The sequence below is a fragment of the Ovis aries genome, chromosome 9, assembly GCF_016772045.2.
Source record: "Ovis aries strain OAR_USU_Benz2616 breed Rambouillet chromosome 9, ARS-UI_Ramb_v3.0, whole genome shotgun sequence".
NCBI classification, from domain to species: Eukaryota; Metazoa; Chordata; class Mammalia; order Artiodactyla; family Bovidae; genus Ovis; species Ovis aries.
Genome location: NC_056062.1, coordinates 90281827 through 90300096, shown reverse-complemented (window position 1 = coordinate 90300096; position 18270 = coordinate 90281827). Strand labels below are relative to the sequence as shown.

Genomic DNA, 18270 nt, shown 5'->3' with positions numbered 1-18270 from the left:
TGGCAGAAAGTGAAGAGGAACTAAAGAGCCTCTGATGAAAGTGAAAGAGGAGAGTGAGAAAGTTGGCTTAAAGCTCAACATTCAGAAAACTAAGATCATGGCATCTGGTCCCATCACTTCATGTCAGATAGATGGGGAAACAATGGAAATAGTGAGAGACTTTATTTATTTGGGCTCCAAAATCACTGCAAATGGTGACTGCAGTCATGAAATTAAAAGACACTTACTCCTTGGAAGAAAAGCTATAACCAACCTAGACAGCATATTAAAAAGCAGAGACATTACTTTGCCAACAAAGGTCTGTCTAGTCAAAGCTATGGTTTTTCCAGTGGTCATGTATGGATATGAGAGCTGGACCATAAAGAAAGCTGAGCACTGAAGAACTGATGCTTTTGAACTGTGGTGTAGGAGAAGACTCTTGAGAGTCCCTTGGACTGCAAGGAGATCCAACCAGTCCATCCTAAAGGAAATCAGTCCTGAATATTCATTGGAAGGACTGATGCTGAAGCTGAAACTCCAGTACTTTGGCCACCTGATGCGAAGAACTGACTCACTGGAAAAGACCCTGATTCTGGGAAGGACTGAGGGCAGGAGGAGAAGGGGACGACAGAGGATGAGATGGCTGGATGGCATCACCGACTTGATGGACATGAGTTTGAGTAAACTCCGGGAGTTGGTGATGGACAGGGAGGCCTGGCGTGCTGCAGTCCATGGGGTCTCAAAGAGTTGGACACGACTGAGCGACTGAACTGAACTTACATGGATAGTGTCTGTTGATCTATAGTCAAGCTCATTTGTTCTTTCCCCTGTCATGTCAATTTGACTGTTAATTCTAGCCACTGAATTTCTTGCTTTAGAAATTATAGTTTTTAGTTCTAAAATTTGTTTGATTTTCTTATTTCTATTTCTTTTCTGAGAATTCCCATTACTCTACTGGGATTTCTCACGCACTAAGAAATGTGCTTTGTTTAACTTCATGTAGCTCACAGTTAGTGAAAGTATTCACTCTAAAATCCTTGTGAGTTCCAAATTTGGTTCATCTTGAGTCTGACTTCATTGATTTTTCTTTGATCATGTTTACATTTTCTTGGTTCTTTGTATATTGAGTAACTTTGCATTGCAGCCTAAATGTTATACACATTAAGTTGTGGAGATTCTGGATCTGTTGTTTTTCTCTGATGACTATTGTTTCCTTTGGATTAGCAGATACATTTCTTGGCTTGACTTGAATTGGAAATTTTCTCTCTCTTGCAGTAGTTCCAGTCCCAGTAAAGCCATGTATGGTTCTTGGTATAGAGTTTGGGGATCCTCTCTCTGGCTCTTTCCTTGCAAGGCAGGTATGCCTCCAGTACAGATGGCACCTGTCCAGCTGAAAAACTGTAGAGACAGGAACTCACCTTTCTGAGTGAACATGAATTTCTCGTCTGAATCCTTGTACTTCCCTTCACTCTTCAGTACCTGCAGCTGGCTGTTTTTTTGTATTGTGTTTGGGTTTTAGAGTTATCTTCTATAGGAAGGTTGTCTGCAGGGTTCTTAGTCCGATATATCTGGAATCAAAACTCTAATGTCCTTTTTAATAGTAAAATTTTGTATTTTGTAATGAATGATAATTAACAGTCTAGGAAAATTTTCCTAACTTCTGCCTCATTAGAGTATGGTGAAATGGGGAAAAGAATTCATGCACTTCAACATTGCTTGACCTAATATATAAAACTCTATCTACTTAGCTTTGCAATTAAAGTTTTAAATCATAGAAGACACTACAAGTCATTTCTGGAATTGTTTAATAATGGCCAATTCTTACAAGGCATGATGCAAGAGATACAGACAAGTGTTTAAAAGATCCTTGTTCTCCAGCAGTTTAGAATCTAAATCAGAGGATACAATAAAAGCATAAAAATGATAACACAATGGCTTTGCTTGGTACCTTGAGAGGATGATAAGGTACAGGGAAGTTCACATGGGGAGAGACTAGTTCTCAGTGGAGAAATCAGGAAAAGACTTCATGAAAGAGCTGACATTTGGGTTCGTTTCAAAAGTGGGAGCTGTTTGGGGGTAAGAAGAAAGGGGGGATTTCAAGAAGGAGTAGCATAAATAAAGGCAAGAACTTCCCTATACCTTATCATCCTCTCAAGGTACCAAGCAAAGCCATTGTGTTATCGTTTTTATGCTTTTATTGTATCCTCTGATTTAGATTCTAAACTGCTGGAGAACAAGGATCTTTTAAACACTTGTCTGTATCTCTTGCATCATGCCATGTGGGTAACTTTGCACCTGTGGTTCTCAAAGTTTAGTGTATGCAAATATCACCTGACAGGGCTCCCCTGCTGGCTCAGTGGAGAAGAATCCGCCCACTAGTGCAGGAGACACCCGGTCAGCCCTGATCCAGGAAGGTCCCACATGTCTCGGAGCAACTGAGGCCGCTCACTGCAACTACTGAGCCTGCGCTCTAGGGTCCGCACGCTGCCACTACTGAGCCCGCGTGACCCAGAGCCCCGCCCTGCCACGAGAGAGGCTGTGAAATGAGAGGCCCCCCTGGCCACCGCAATAGAGAAAGGCTCACAGCAACGAAGACCCAGCACAGCCAAAACCAGATACATAAATAAAGTTATTTATATATGTAAAGAATCACCTGAGAAAGCTATGTGGGTCCTTGAGCCTTATTAGAAAACTGATTTAGCAGTCTGAGATGAGGTCCTGGAATCTGAAGTTTTAAGAATAACCTAAGTCTTTTCATTCAGATTCTCTGAGTCCCCCTCCCCACCCTCTTCACAAGACCGCCTGGGACCTGTGCGTGCAATAATAGAAGACGATTTAGAGAGATGATTTGGAACCAGGTGGCCAAGAGGCTTAGCAGCTGTGGCCACAAGTTTGTTTTGGGGCCTGAATAAAGTTCAAAATGTCATGTATGTTAGAGATATATTTTGAGATGTTTATACCTGAAATGACAGTTGAAATTGGCTTCAAAATACTACAATTTGGGCAGAATTCAGAGATGGAGAGATAGAATGGGTGACAGTGTGGATGAAACAGAATTGCCCATGTGTTGATGACTGCTAAAGCTGGCGATGGTTTATCATGTTGCCCTGTCTACCTTTGTGTATGTCTGAAAGTTTCCATAATAAAAAGTAAATAAGAAAAGATCAGAAGAAAATGGTGAAAAAAAAAACAAAACAAGAAAAACACTTAGAGATGCAGAGGAGTGCTGTGGTTAGTGCATGTCTTATTTACCAGATGGTTCATTTGTCAGTCCCTCACCTTTAGAATAGGGATAATAGTATATTATTGATAGGGTTGTTCAGGGGATTCAATGCAATATGTAATGTGAAACACTTAGCATAGTACCTGGCCCATCATATTTTATAAGAGAGCTTATTTTTATTATTACTCAACTTTGGCAGGCAACGGAGAGCTATTACAGATGTTTGAGCCTGAGAGTGACTAATCAAAACTGTTTCCAAAACATTAGAAAAGCGATACCTGCTTACTGGGGTTACTAGAGAAGAAGTGCAGGCTTTCAGTATTAGAGCCCAAGAAAACAGTCAGACAGGTCATACCTTCCTCAGCCTTCCAACTGAGCTGCGGAGGTTCTTGCAGGAGCTGTGAAGAGGCTGTGTCAGCCTTAGGAACAGAGGGACAGGTTTTCTGCTGGAATGAAGCCAGAGGCTTGGGGAGGGCAAGGGGCCGGTAGCGGCTAGTCAAGGGGCTGCATTTTGCAGCCAGTGTGGCGGTGGAGGACCCCACGGCCAAGACAAACCAATGTAAGCAGGGCCTGGGAGATGCAGGGTCTACCAAGCTGGACTAAGTGACTGGGAGGGTGAGCCAGAGCCAGAAAAGGAAGGAACTTGATGAGACATCAGGACGGGCTCAGAGACTTTCAGCAAAATGAGCAAACTGGTCAGAGAAAGATCTAGAGTTAAGTTCCAGCTCTAAACTGATGAGGCTAGAACGCTGCAGAGGTAGGGAGCCACTATCAGTTTACAGAGGCATTGAAGAGGGCTAAGGGCGTATATTGGGCTTCCCTGGTGGCTCAGCAGTAAAGAATCCTCCTGCAACACAGGAAATGAGGGTTTGATTCTGGGGTCGGGAAAATCCCCTGGAGAAGGAAATGGCAACCCACTCCAGTATTCTTGCCTGGGAAATCACATGGACAGAGGAGCCTGATGGGCTACTGTCCATGAGGTTGCAAAGATTTGGATACAACTTAGCAACTCAACAACAACAACTTGACTTCCAGTTCAGTTCAGTTCAGTCGCTCAGTCATGTCTGACTCTTTGCGACCCCATGAACCACAGCCCGCCAGACCTCCCTGTCCATCACCAACTCCTGGAGTCCACCCAACTCATATCCATTGAGTTGGTGATGCCATCCAACCAGCTCATCCTCTGTGATCCCCTTCTCATCCCGCCTTCAATGTTTTGAAGCATCAGGGTCTTTTCAAATGAGACAGCTCTTCCCATCAGGTGGCCAGAATATTGGAGCTTCAGCTTCAGCATCAGTCCTTCCAATGAACATCCAGGACTGACTTCCTTTAGGATGGACTGGTTGGATCTCCTTGCAGTGGGGACTCTCAAGAGTCTTCTCCAACACCACAGTTCAAAAGCATCAATTCTTTGGTGCTCAGCTTTCTTCATGGTTCAACTCTCACATCCATATGTGACTACTGGAAAAACCATAGCCTCTGCTTTTTAATATGCTGTCTAGGTTGGTCATAACTTTCCTTCCAAGGAGTAAGCGTCTTTTAATTTCATGGCTGCAGTCACAATCTGCAGTGATTTTGGAGCTCCCCCAAAATAAACCTGTCACTGTTTCCCCATCTATCTGACATGAAGTGATGGGACCTGATGCCATGATCTTAGTTTTCTGAATGTTGAGCTTTAAACCAACTTTTTCACTCTCTTCTTTCACTTTCACCAAGCAACTTTTTAGTTCCTCTGCACTTTCTGCCATAAGGGTGGTGTCATCTGCATATCTGAGGTTATTGATATTTCTCCCAGCAATCTTGATTCCAGCTTGACTTTACCAGAGAATTATTTTCTCATCTTGCTTTTGCCACAGTGACGTGGTCTAATGAAACATGAGTAATAGCAAGTTGTAAATATTTATCTTATACTCCTCATATCTCTACTCTTTGAAAAGACACCTCAAAATATCACTGTGGAAACACATGACTGCTTGTGTGATACTTGAACTTATCTCCGTGGAGCATGGTTATAAACTGTTGCCTATTTATTATGAAGGACAGCTATCGCCTCTGCCTCCTATCCTGGCTAGTCCTGTAAGAGAACTGTTTTAGGCTGTAGATAAATGGTAATGATGGAAACCTAAGTGACGTGTCCTGATCAGAATTTCTGTGACTCTTTGATTAGATGACTATCAAAGCTTAGAGAATAAAGGCTGTTTCCAACAGTTTAATAATTTGTGCACACACAAACACTAAAGCACCAAAAACTTACTCATGTGGCAGCATGTTTTCAGTGAGTGTTTTTGAGACAGCAGAATTATCCAGATACTTTACCCAACTTTCATTTTATGACTGTAAACCTGTTCTTAATCTTAGTAATGTTAAATCACCAAGGAACTCCTGAATAACTCATAAACATGCTTATAACATAAACTTTTCAACAACTAAAAAAAGTAGACTAATACCTATTGACAAGCAAAGGATATATATTAAGAGAAAAAATAAAGTTTCAGATGCATAAGTATATTGAGCTTATTTTGCACTGAAACTGTCGAATGCATGCACCAGTGTATAGCGTTTATACGCAGAGAAACTTCTGGAAGGATATACTCCATAATGTGAACAGGGGTTAAATTTTGTGATGTGATTACTAGTAATTTCTATTTTCTTCTTGACACTTGTGTACTATATGAAGGTTATAAGGTAAGCAAGCATTTTGTTGTGTGTGTGATATGAAAAAGTAAATGTTTGTGTTGAGAAATATGCCTGTATCACTTAAATTGTATTGAAATATTGTCAGCAGTTGGAGGACTCTAGGCTTTTCCCCTAGTTATTTGCTTATAAGGCACAGTTATGGTGAGGGATAAATCACTGTTTAAGGAAAAAAGTCCATAAAAGATGAACATTGTATAGGATGAATAGCATGTGGTTCCCATTATATTGGAGTGCTTTAAGTGTTGAGTGTAATTCTAAGAACTGATGGCTCCTGCTGAGGTAATCTAATCCAGGCTTCACTTTATAGGGGAGGAACTGAAGACTAAAGACAGTAAGTGAATTTCCGAGGTCACAGAGCTCACTAGTAGCAGACGAGGAGTGGGACCCCACCTGCAAAGCCCTTCCCACTTTCATTCTGCCACTGGAGGTCACATTTTCTGATTTCTACATATATTCTCTCTAAACCACATCCTAAATGTTTTTTCTCCCTTATTTGATCTTCAAATGAAGACTGCTTCTATACTTATTTTTGAAGCTATAGGTATTTGTATAGTGGTAAGACTCATGCAAAGGGTTGACTCATTGGAAGACTCTGATGCTGGGAGGGATTGTGGGCAGGAGGAGAAGGGACAACCGAGGATGAGATGGCTGGATGGCATCACTGACTCGATGGACATGAGTCTGAACTCCAGGAGTTGGTGATGGACAGGGAGGCCTGGTGTGCTGCGATTCATGGGGTTGCAAAGAGTTGACATGACTGAGCAACTGAACTGAACTGAACTGAAGACTCTGGCAGAAGAGTTGCTTTATGACATATGAGCCATAACGTAGAAAGTTTTCATGGAAATACATTTAACTCCTAGTAGAAGAAAGCTTATAAGCTTCTTAACTTTCCAGGCAGAGCAGTTCATTAACACTGGTGTGACTTTCTCTGCTAATAATTCTCCTCTTTTCTTCAACAGCTGGCTGCATTCCGCACCCTCCTGTGCAGCAGGGAGGGTGAAACGGCGGCTTTTCTGTTGAGCAATCACCGTCCACCACAGCCTTTGAAGGGCCGAAAAGTGAGAGCCTCCTTCCGTTAAAAGTCGTCCCCAAGAAACCACCCCAGACATGCCTGTGGAGAGAAAACAAAACAAATATAAAACTCCCGACTAACTGTTCTTTCCTAGAATTGTAATTTATGGGGTGATGTTTATGGGGTGACATAGCCGTTTTGCCACCAGCTTGTGCCCAAAGGAAATCAGATCTTTTGAATCAAACTGACTTAAGTCTCCTGTCTCAGATTTGCACTCTTAGGTTTATAAGCAGCAGACATTGTTTGATGTGTTAAAGCCCATGGAATACATCTGTTTTAACCTGTGTGACCACATGACGGGCATTGTAAACCTCAGAATGTGTTAGGAATCGTCCCTTGCCATAGAGACTGATCAGTCACATCTCTCAGTGGTGTTGGCAATATACCTAAATTCATTCCCAGAATAATAGGATTGTGCTACCTTTTTCTAAACAAGTGATTCTGCTGGATATCTTGATATCATTCCAATTCATAAAAGTAGATACTATTTCCTTTTCAAGTGAATTTTCATTTGGATTATGTTGCTGGTTTTCATTGCAGAGTACTTCTAATAAACCAAACAGAATGAGAGCTATGGAGAGATGGGATATAGTGAATTAAAGCATCTATTCCACAGCTCAAGAAGAGCCCATCCAATTTTGGAGAGGACTTCCCCGGGATATAAGTAGCTATTTAAACTTTAATGACTTACACCACCTATCTCATTCACTTGGTGATGCTAATAATAAACTGGCTAATAATTGATCAGACACAGTGATTGTCAGTATATGGCATAAATGATGTTTAGGGCGTGGTTTGAAACTAACGAGGTGCCATGCATGCCCATGGGCTTGAGGGACAGACTGCCTAATTTTGCTCTGTGTTTTGACAGCAGAGCAGAGAGCAGTCCTGTGAAGATCACTGTTTTATCAATTAATGGGGAAAATTACTTGAGTCTCAAATATTTTCTCAGTCCACAGTCCCATCAACCCATTTCCATAGCAACACCTATCTCCCCTGACACAAGTGTCCCTCCATCTCTTAAGCAGTTTTGTAAGTTGGCTCTTGACATTCACCTTAATGAATGTCATTACCGTGAGGTCCTTCTGCTCTTGTTGGTACAAAGGCAGTGACACTCAGCATTAACTTAATAACCAAATTTAAGACGAACACATACTCCTCTCTGCCATCTTCTGAAAGAACTTAATTGAGTTTCCTTAATTGTGATGATTTGTTTCAGACACCTGTCTTCCTCTGGATGTAGAGTATCATAATTGAAAGAATCCAGTAGAAAGTTGTGCAATAATGACATATATATTTGCATTAAGATGAGTTCCTAAGACAAAAGCTCCTTTGATTTTCTTTTTCGCTTTACGTTATCTAACTTGAGGCCTTGTAGGAGATTGACATATAATAAATATGTAATTAATTGAATGTTTTAAAAATTTTATTTTGTATCTTCGGTAGTTATCTTGCTGCTTGCAATCAAATGCACTGTTAAGTTCAGGTAACAAGTAAAGTCCAATTTATCTCTTGAAAATTATTTTTTTCTTAAAGGAATACTTATTAAATCTGCCTGTGTAACCAGACATTCTAATGGCTTTAGAAAGATCAGTGTTGAATGAATTTCTTTAGTTTGGAAAGAAGTTAAAGTGAGTGAGTCAAAGAAGTCTGTTTTCTCAGAGAAAGTAACTAGCATGCAAGACAGGGATTCTAACTACTGTGTATGAGCATTACCAGTTTGTAATTCACGGTTTCTGCCACAGTATTCCATCAGTTCTATGCTACAAATTGGACTTTAGTAGACTCAAAAAGTCTGCACAGCACGGATTTCCTTGAAAATTATCTGCTAATTTATTTATCTCTCAGAGGCAAAAGGTCTAAGTGTTATCCAAAATTGTTATCTTTTGAAAAGATTAAAGAGTTGTAAATACTAATCTCTTGTTTCCCACCTAGATTGGATCTATATTTGTTAAGCATTTTGTATTTCAACTTAAATTGGATTCAATCGCAATAAAGATAATGAGACAAACTTTGAACTTGTTTATGCAAGATACAGAATGAAATTACACTTTTACACTCTGTATTTAGAAGATAATTTCAAATTCACAGAAAAACTGTGAACACCTTTTTTTTTTTTTTTTTTCCTCTGAATGTGAGAGTAAAGTTGCCAACAGGTTACTGCATCATCTCAGAAACTTTGGTGTATATTTTCACAAGTTGGACATTATCCTACAGAACTGGTGTGTGTGTGTGTGTGTGTGTGTGCACGCTCAGTCACTCAGTCATGTCCAGCTCTTTGCAATCCTATGAAATATAGCCCGCCAGTTTCCACTGTCCATGGGATTCTCCAGGCAAGAATACTGGAGTGGGTTGCCATGCCCTCCTCCAGGGGATCTTCCCGACCCAGGGATGAAACCTGTGTGTCTTCTGTCTTCTGTACTGGCAGGCAGAATCTTTACCATTGTGCCAACTGGGAAACCCTACACAACCATGGCTAAACTAGCTATGAGATTCAGTTCAGTTCAGTTGCTCAGTTGTGTCCGGCTCTTTGCAACCTCATGGACTGTATCGTACCAGGCTTCCTTGTCCATTGCCAACTCCTGGAGCTTGCTCAAACTCATGTCCATTGAGTTGGTAATGCCATTCAACCATCCAACCATCTCGTCCTCTGTTGTCCCCTTCTCATCCTGCCTTCAATCTTTCCTACCATCAGAGTCTTTTCCAATGAATCAGTTCCATGATGTTAACCTTGCTTTTTTATCAATGCCTATGCCATTTGAAAGTAACTCAGTCATTTCAGTTCAGTTCAGTCACTCAGTCGTGTCTGATTCTTTGTGACCCCTTGTGCTGCAGCACGCCAGGCCTCCCTATCCATCACCAACTCCCAGAGTCCACCCAAACTCATGTCCATGGAGTCAGTGATGCCATCCAACCATCTCATCCTCTGCGGTCCCCTTCTCCTCCCACCTTCAATCTTTCCCAGCATCAGGGGCTTTTCCAATGAGTCAGCTCTTCCCATCAGGTGGCCAAAGGACTGCAGTTTCAGCTTTAACATCAGTCCTTCCAATGAACACCCAGGACCGATTTCCCTTAGGATGGACTGGTTGGATCTCCTTGCAGTCCAAGGGACTCTCAAGAGTCTTCTCCAACACCACAGTTCAAAAGCATCAATTCTTCAGCAGTCAGCTTTCTTTATAGTCCAACTCTTATGAAGTGATAAATGGGTCCTTTCCCCCAGTGAGAGGGAAGAACAGAGATCGGCAGATGTGGTACCCAAGGAGGAGCCAGAAAACCTGGCCTATGCGGGACAGAGGCCCAGCGGATCAGCGGGTCCTCCGTGTGTAGACACCGGCTTCTGACCACTGTGGTCTGTCTTCCGGTGAGCCCTCAGGTTCCCGGGAAGCAAGGTGTCTCAGTTAGATCTTGTCCTCAACTCTTCAGCTTCCTTCGGACTTGCCCATCAATCAGTGTGAAGTGATGATGCCTACTAGTCACAGGGCCGTGTATTTATGGATGGCTCAAGAAGCATTTGTTGAAAGAATTAACCAGCCAGCACACGAATGGATAACTGCTCTGATTCTGTGTAAACTTAGCACATCCTGAAATGTGTCCTTCCTCAATAAACTGGCAAGTGCCCATAAGTTACTGATCTGTACTCTGTGTGTTAGTCACTCAGTCGTGTCCAACCCTTTGTGACCTCATGGACTGTAGCCCACCAGGCTCCTCTGTCGGTGGAATCCTCCAGGCAAGAATACTGGAGGGGGTTGCCATGCCCTCCTCCAGGGGGATCTTCCTGACCCAGGGATCGAACCCGGGTCTCCCCTATTGCAGGGAGATTCTTTACTGTCTGAACCACCAGGGAAGCTAAAAATCCAAACAATTTGTTCTGTAAGGGAAATGTTACTTTACCAGTTGTGAAATTAAGCCAAGATAAAAGTGTAGGGACTATAGGTTGCATTGTTGCGTTGTAACTAAACGGGACGCCCTCTCCCCAGGATGTGCTGTGCCTTGTCGCTCAGTCGTGTCCGACTCTTTGTATCCAGGTCTCCCACACTGCAGGCGGATTCTTTACCATCTGAGCCACCAGGGTCCCCAGGACGGTCTCCAGACAGGTTCTTGCCAAAGCCCAGGTTCGCATACCTCTCCTCCGAGTAAAACCTTCTACCGCCCTCATCAGGACAACTAGAGAATTGCCTTCCACAGCACATGGTACATACCAGCGGCACTCAGTCTGGTCTGAAGACCCCTGAGGGTTCTGAGACAGTTTCAAGGGGTCAATGAAGTCAAAACTATTTTCTGGATTTCCCTGGTTGGTCCAGTGACTAGGACTCTAGGCTCTCCACGCCAGGATCCTGGGTTCAGTCCTTGGTCAGGGAACTAAACCCCACATGCCACAACGAAGATCCCACGTACCACTGAAAATACAGAAGATCCTAGCACAGCCAAATAAACCAAACAAAACAAGGACTTCCCTGGAAGACCAGTGGTTAAGATGTCACCTTCCCAGGCAGAGGGTTTGATCCCTGGCCAGAGAACTAAGATCCCATGTGCTTCACAGCCAAAAAAAAAACAAAGCATTAAGGAAAAAAAAAAAAAAAAAAGGAAGCAGTATTGTAACAAATTCAAAAAACAACAAACAAATGAGCAACAACAATAACAACAAAAAACCCAAAGAAAAAGAAAACTACTGCCTAATTGCCCAGGAAGCTATCTGCCTTTTTCACTACTGGACACTTGCAGTGCTGGTGCAAAAGCAATGATGTTTAAAACTGCTGGCTTCTTAGCGTCAGGGCTGTGACTGTAAGTGGTATGTAAATAGTATTAGTAGTCATACACGTGCAGGCGTCGGTGCTAAGTCGCTTCAGTTATGTCCGATGGACTGTAGCCCACCAGGCTCCTCTGTCCATGGGATTCTCTAGGCAAAAATACTGGAGTAGGGTGCCCTTCCCTCCTCCAGAGGATCTGCTCGAACCCACAGCTGTTAAGTCTCCTGCCTTGGCAGGCAGGTTCTTTACCACTGGCACCACCTGGGAAGCCCATGTACGCACATATATATGCATTACTCACATAGAAAAGGTAAATGGTGGTCACATGCTGCTGCTGCTGCTGCTGCTGCTAAGTCGTTTCAGTTGTGTCCGACTCTGTGCGACCCCATAGACGGCAGCCCACCAGGCTCCCCCGTCCCTGGGATTCTCCAGGTGAGAACACTGGAGTGGGTCGCCATTTCCTTCTCCAACGCATGAAAGTGAAAAATGAAAGTGAAGTCACTCAGTCGTGTCTGACTCTTAGCGACCCCATGGACTGCAGCCCACCAGGCTCTTCCGTCCATGGGATTTTCCAGGCAAATGTACTGGAGTGGGGTGCCATTGCCTTCTCCATAGTCTCAGATTATTTGACATAGGATTAATCACTTAATTTCAGGTACTTCTAGATTTATTCTTCCTAATATCAAGTTCAAGGTCAAGAAATTTGCATTAATTCCTGTTTAGGTGCTAAAGGAACAACATAATTTTTTCCTAAATTTAGGTTAACTCCTTGAATTCAGCCCGCACTACTTATTGTAGTCACTCGAGTTATATAGTAGTTCCCTGGGTTCTGCTAACAGAAATTTTCCACTGACTTTTTGCTCCTAGCAAACTTCTTTTCCTTCTGTTATAAGTACTCAGTTTGGAAAAATTCGTTCCAGCCCTTTCTGTTTTTCCGATTGGGTGTTTCTGAACGCTTTTGACCATGACCTTCAAGTTTCCTTGTCACATCCTTTCCTAACCCCGTCTTTTACATTTAATGATCCCCTTTCTGTATCTCTTTCTCTTCCATCCTCAGGGAATTATCTCTCCAGGGCCTCTATCTTCCAGTTCTTGCTTCTCCTCTTGGAAAAGAGGAGCTGTCTTGTCAGGTTAGTTACGATTCTGCTTTCTTGCTGGGTCATAGCATTACAAGAGGGAGAGGTGCAGCCAGGTCTTGGCCATCACAATACTTTCCTAAGAAGTCTCACGAGCTGATCTGCCTTGACGGGACTCTCCAGGTCTAGACACAGGGCTCAGCTCTGCAAGGTCTGAAACCCAGTTCGTCACAACAATGAATGCCTTTTTCAAGTGCACACCCACAAAAAGAGAGTTTGCAAGGCTGTTATATAAAACAAAACTCAAGTTATTAATTTAGGAAGAGTGATACGAGTCTTACCTTAGCTTGGGATATTCAAGCTGGACCTTGAGTATGGTCCTTAGCTGGGTCACTCATTCAAGGGACATTTACTGAGTTCCACTAGGAAGGCTACCATACACAGAAAACTGAATCAAACGTTTGCTTGGTGAGTATGGAACTCAGAACAAAGAGGATGAGCAGAAGCAGTGAGCGTTTCATATGACTAGACCTGGAAGAGCAGGAAACATCCAAGTCCCTAAAAGGGTGCTTTTAAATGAGACCATAATGATAGAATTTTGTTGGTTGTATCTACACAGCACTGCCTCTAAAATACGGATAATTTTGGCAGAAGAACTTTGGTCTGTTGGCTAATATTTTCTCAGCATTGGGTCATGCTTGGATAAACTTTATTAATATGTGCCTCTGCAATTTTCCTTTTTTCTGTTCTTTTGTGACTAATCAACCTTTTCCCCAGTTGGCACTAATTTTTGGACAAGTCACATTCACTCAAGTTAGAGTTTAAAATCTGAAGGCCACTCTGTCCTTTAAGGAGAGTTTTCAAGTGTCTGCTCTTATTCATAATATATAGATTACAAAACCAAACTCGTAGACCTACTTAGCTGATATGTAAACTTTTAAACTTATTTTTCTTATTCTCAAGGCTTTTTATTTTCCCTTGGAAAGTCTCAGTAAATCTTTCAAGACTAACAATGGTATTATTTGAATCTATTTACTGAATGGATATAAAAGAAAACAAAAAATGAGACAGCATATTAAAAAGAATTCAGTATATCCTGTTCCTTCATTTTATTCTGTTTTATTTTTATGGTGATTTTCTCCTAGGGAAACAGCATTTTATTTCAGTTCAGTTCAGTCACTCAGTCGTGTCCGACCCTTTGCGACCCCATAGACTGCAGCAGGCCAGGCCTCCCTGTCCATTGCCAACTCCTGGAGTTTACTCAAACTCGTGTCCATTGAGTCGGTGATGCCATCCAACCATCTCATCCTCTGTCCTCCCCTTCTCCTCCTGCCTTCAATCTTTCCCAGCATCAGGGTCTTTTCCAGTGAGTCAGTTCTTCGCATCACATGGCCAAAGTATTGGAGTTTCAGCTTCAGCATCAGTCCTTCCAATGAATATTCAGGACTGATCTCCTTTAGGATGGACTGGTTGGATCTCATTGCAGTCCAAAGGACTCTCAAGAGTCTTCTCCAACACCACAGTTCAAAAGCATCAATTCTTGGGTGCTCAGCTTTCTTGATAGTCCAGCTCTCATATCCATACATGACTACAGGAAAAACCATAGCTTTGACTAGATGGACCTTTGTTGGCAAATAATTTTATTGAAGTGTAGTTAATTTGCAATGTTGTGTTAATTTCTACTGCACATTAAAATGATATGTGTATATTCTTTTTCATATCCTTTTCCGTGATGGTTTATCGCAGGACTTTGCTGTTATTCATTCTGTATACCATTGCTTTCATCTCCTAATCCCAAATTTTCAATCCATCCCTCCCTCCCCACCTTGGCAAAGGCAGTTCTGTTCTCTCTGTCTGGGAGTCTGTTTCTGTTTTGTAGATAAGTAAATTTCTGTCATATTTTAAATCTCACATATAAGAGTATCATGTGGTACTTGTCTTTCTGACTTACGACACTTAGTACGCTGATCTCTAGATCCATCATGTTGCTGCAAGTGGCATTGTTTCATTATTTCTAATGGCTGAGTGGTATTCCATGGTGTATATACATACCACATCTTTTGGCATTCATCTATTGACGGACATTTAAGTTGGGCAAACTTAATATGTGATACAGACAGATGCACTGTTTACTTAGTCAGCCAAGATGAGAAACCAAAGGGTGAAATCAGGGCTATAGGTGGGAGGCATCGACTGTGGTAAATATAAATCAGACTATTCACAATTCTGAGACTGAAGACTTTGCAGGTATAAAGACTTTTAAAGACAATTTTCAGGTCTGTTATACAATAAAGTAGGAAGTCAAGAAACACTTAGGGTAATAGGCAAATTTGGCCTTGAAATACAGAATGAAGCAGGGCAAAGGCTAATAGAGTTTGCGAAGAGAACACACTGGTCATAGCAAACACCCTCTTCCAACAACAGAAGAGAAGACTCTACACATGGACATCACCAGATGGTCAACACTGAAATCAGATTGATTATATTCTTTGCAGCCAAGATGGAGAAGCTCTATACAGTCAGCAAAAACAAGACCAGGAGCTGACTGTAGCTCAGATCATGAACTCGTTGTTGCCTAATTCAGACTTAAACTGAAGAAAGTGGGGAAAACCACTAGATCATTCCGGTATGACCTAAATCAAATCCCTTATGATTCTACAGTGGAAGTGAGAAATAGATTTAAGGGCCTAGATCTGATAGATAGAGTGCCTGATGAACTACGGGCAGAGGTTTGTGACAGTGTACAGGAGACAGGGATCAAGACCATCCCCATGGAAAAGAAATGCAAAAAAAGCAAAATGGCTCTCTGGGGAGGCCTTACAAATAGCTGTGAAAAGAAGAGAAGTGAAAAAGCAAAGGAGAAAAGGAAAGATATAAGCATCTGAATGCAGAGTTCCAAAGAAGACCAAGAAGAGATAAGAAACCTTCCTCAGATATCAATGCAAAGAAATAGAGGAAAAGAACAGAATGGGAAAGACTAGAGATCTCTTCAAGAAACTTAGACATACCAAGGGAACATTTCATGCAAAGAAGGGCTCAATAAAGGACAGAAATGGTATGGACCTAACAGAAGCAGAAGATATTAAGAAGAGGTGGCAAGATAACACAGAAGAACTATGCAAAAAAGATCTACACCACCAAGACAATCACGATGGTGTGATCATTCACCTAGAGCCAGACATCGTGGAATGTGAAGTCAAGTGGGCCTTAGAAAGCATTACTACGAACAAAGCTAGTGGAGGTGATGGAACTCAAGTTGAGCTATTTCAAATCCTGGAAGATGATGCTGTGAAAGTGCTGCACTCAATATGTCAGCAAATTTGGAAAACTCAGCAGTGACCACAGGACTGGAAAAGGTCTGTTTTCATTCCAATTTCAAAGAAAGGCAATGCAAAAGAATGCTCAAACTACCACACAATTGCACTCATCTCAGTTCAGTTCAGTTCAGTTCAGTTGCTCAGTAGTGTCCGACTCTTTGCAACGCCATGAATCGCAGCACACCAGGCCTCCCTGTCCATCACCAACTCCCGGAGTTCACTCAGAGTCACATCCATCGAGTCCGTGATGCCATCCAGCCATCTCATCCTGGGTCGTCCCCTTATCCTCCTGCCCCCAATCCCTCCCAGCATCAGAGTCTTTTCAGTGAGTCAACTCTTCACATGAGGTGGCCAATGTACTGGAGTTTCAGCTTTAACATCATTCCTTCCAAAGAAATCCCAGGGCTGATCTCCTTCAGAATGGACTGGTTGGATCTCTTTGCAGTCCAAGGGACTCTCAAGAGTCTTCTCCAACATCACAGTTCAAAAGAATCAATTCTTCGGGGCTCAGCCTTCTTCATAGTCCAACTCTCACATCCATACATGACTACTGGAAAAACCATAGCTTTGACTAGATGGACCTTAGTTGGCAAAGTAATGTCTCTGCTTTTGAATATGCTATCTAGGTTGGTCATAACTTTTCTTCCAAGGAGTAAGCGTCTTTTAATTTCATGGCTGCACTCACCATCTGCAGTGATTTTGGAGACCCCCAAAATAAAGTCTGACACTGTTTCCATTGTTTCCCCATCTATTTCCCATGAAGTGATGGGACCGGATGCCATGATCTTCGTTTTCTGAATGTTGCGCTTTAAGCCAACTTTTTCACTCTCCTTTTTTACTTTCATCAAGAGGCTTTTTAGTTCCTCTTCACTTTCTGCCTTAAGGGTGGTATCATCTGCATATCTGAGGTTATTGATATTTCTCCCGGCAATCTTGATTCCAGTTTGTGTTTCTTCCAGTCCAGCGTTTCTCATGATGTACTCTGCCTATAAGTTAAATAAGCAGGGTGACAATATACAGCCTTGACGTACTCCTTTTCCTATTTGGAACCACTCTGTTGTCCCATGTCCAGTTCTAACTGTTGCTTCCTGGCCTGCATACAGATTTCTCAAGAGGCAGGTTAGGTGGTCTGGTATTCCCATCTCTTTCAGGATTTTCCACAGTTTCTTGTGATCCACACAGTCAAAGGCTTGGGCATAGTCAATAAAGCAGAAATAGATGTTTTTCTGGAACTCTCTTGCTTTTTCCATGATCCAGTGGATGTTGGCAATTTGATCTCTGGTTCCCCTGCCTTTTCTAAAACCAGCTTGAACATCAGGAAGTTCATGGTTCACATATTGCTGAAGCCTGGCTTGGAGAATTTTGAGAATTACTTTATTAGCACGTGAGATGAGTGCAATTGTGTGGTAGTTTGAGCATTCTTTGGCATTGCCTTTCTTTGAAATTGGAATGAAAACTGACCTTTTCCAGTCCTGTGGCCACTGCTGAGTTTTCCAAATTTGCTGACATATTGAGTGCAGCACTTTCACAGCATCATCTTTCAGGATTTGAAATAGTTCAACTGGAATTCCATCACCTCCACTAGCTTTGTTCGTAGTGATGCTTTCTAAGGCCCACTTGACTTCACATTCCAGGATGTCTGGCTCTAGGTGAGTGATCACACCATCATGATTATCTGGGTCATGAAGATACTTTTTGTACAGTTCTTCTGTGTATTTTTGCCATCTCTTCTTAATATCTTCTGCTTCTGTTAGGTCCATACCATTTCTGTCCTTTATCGAGCCCATCTTTGCATGAAATGTTCCCTTGGTATGTCTAAGTTTCTTGAAGAGATCTCTAGTCTTTCCCATTCTGTTGTTTTCCTCTATTTCTTTGCATTGATCACTGAAGAAGGCTTTCTTATCTCTTCTTGCTATTCCTTGAAACTCTGCATTCAGATGCTTATATCTTTCCTTTTCTCCTTTGCTTTTTCACTTCTCTTCTTTTCACAGCTATTTGTAAGGCCTCCCCAGAGAGCCATTTTTCTTTTTTGCATTTCTTTTCCATGGGGATGGTCTTGATCCCTGTCTTCTGTACAATGTCACGAACCTCATTCCATAGTTCATCAGGCACTCTATCTATCAGATCTAGGCCCTTAAATCTATTTCTCACTTCC

At 42.1% G+C, this 18270-nt stretch overlaps 1 protein-coding gene across 3 annotated transcripts in view; it reads left to right on the top strand.

Annotated features, from left to right (window-relative positions):
* CA13 (carbonic anhydrase 13) overlaps window positions 1-18270 on the top strand; it is a 59821-nt gene that overhangs the window by 31436 nt on the left and 10115 nt on the right. The window contains exon 7 of one of the 3 annotated variants that reach the window (XM_027973254.2): window positions 6862-8985. The exons of 1 other annotated variant lie outside the window; for it this stretch is intronic. In XM_027973254.2, coding sequence (XP_027829055.1) covers window positions 6862-6981 — 120 coding nt within the window. In that variant the 3' untranslated portion in view covers window positions 6982-8985. Of the gene's footprint in view, window positions 1-2317; window positions 3175-6861; window positions 8986-18270 lie in introns of those variants that run through there. One more of the 3 variants, XM_042254521.2, reaches the window with a different exon arrangement.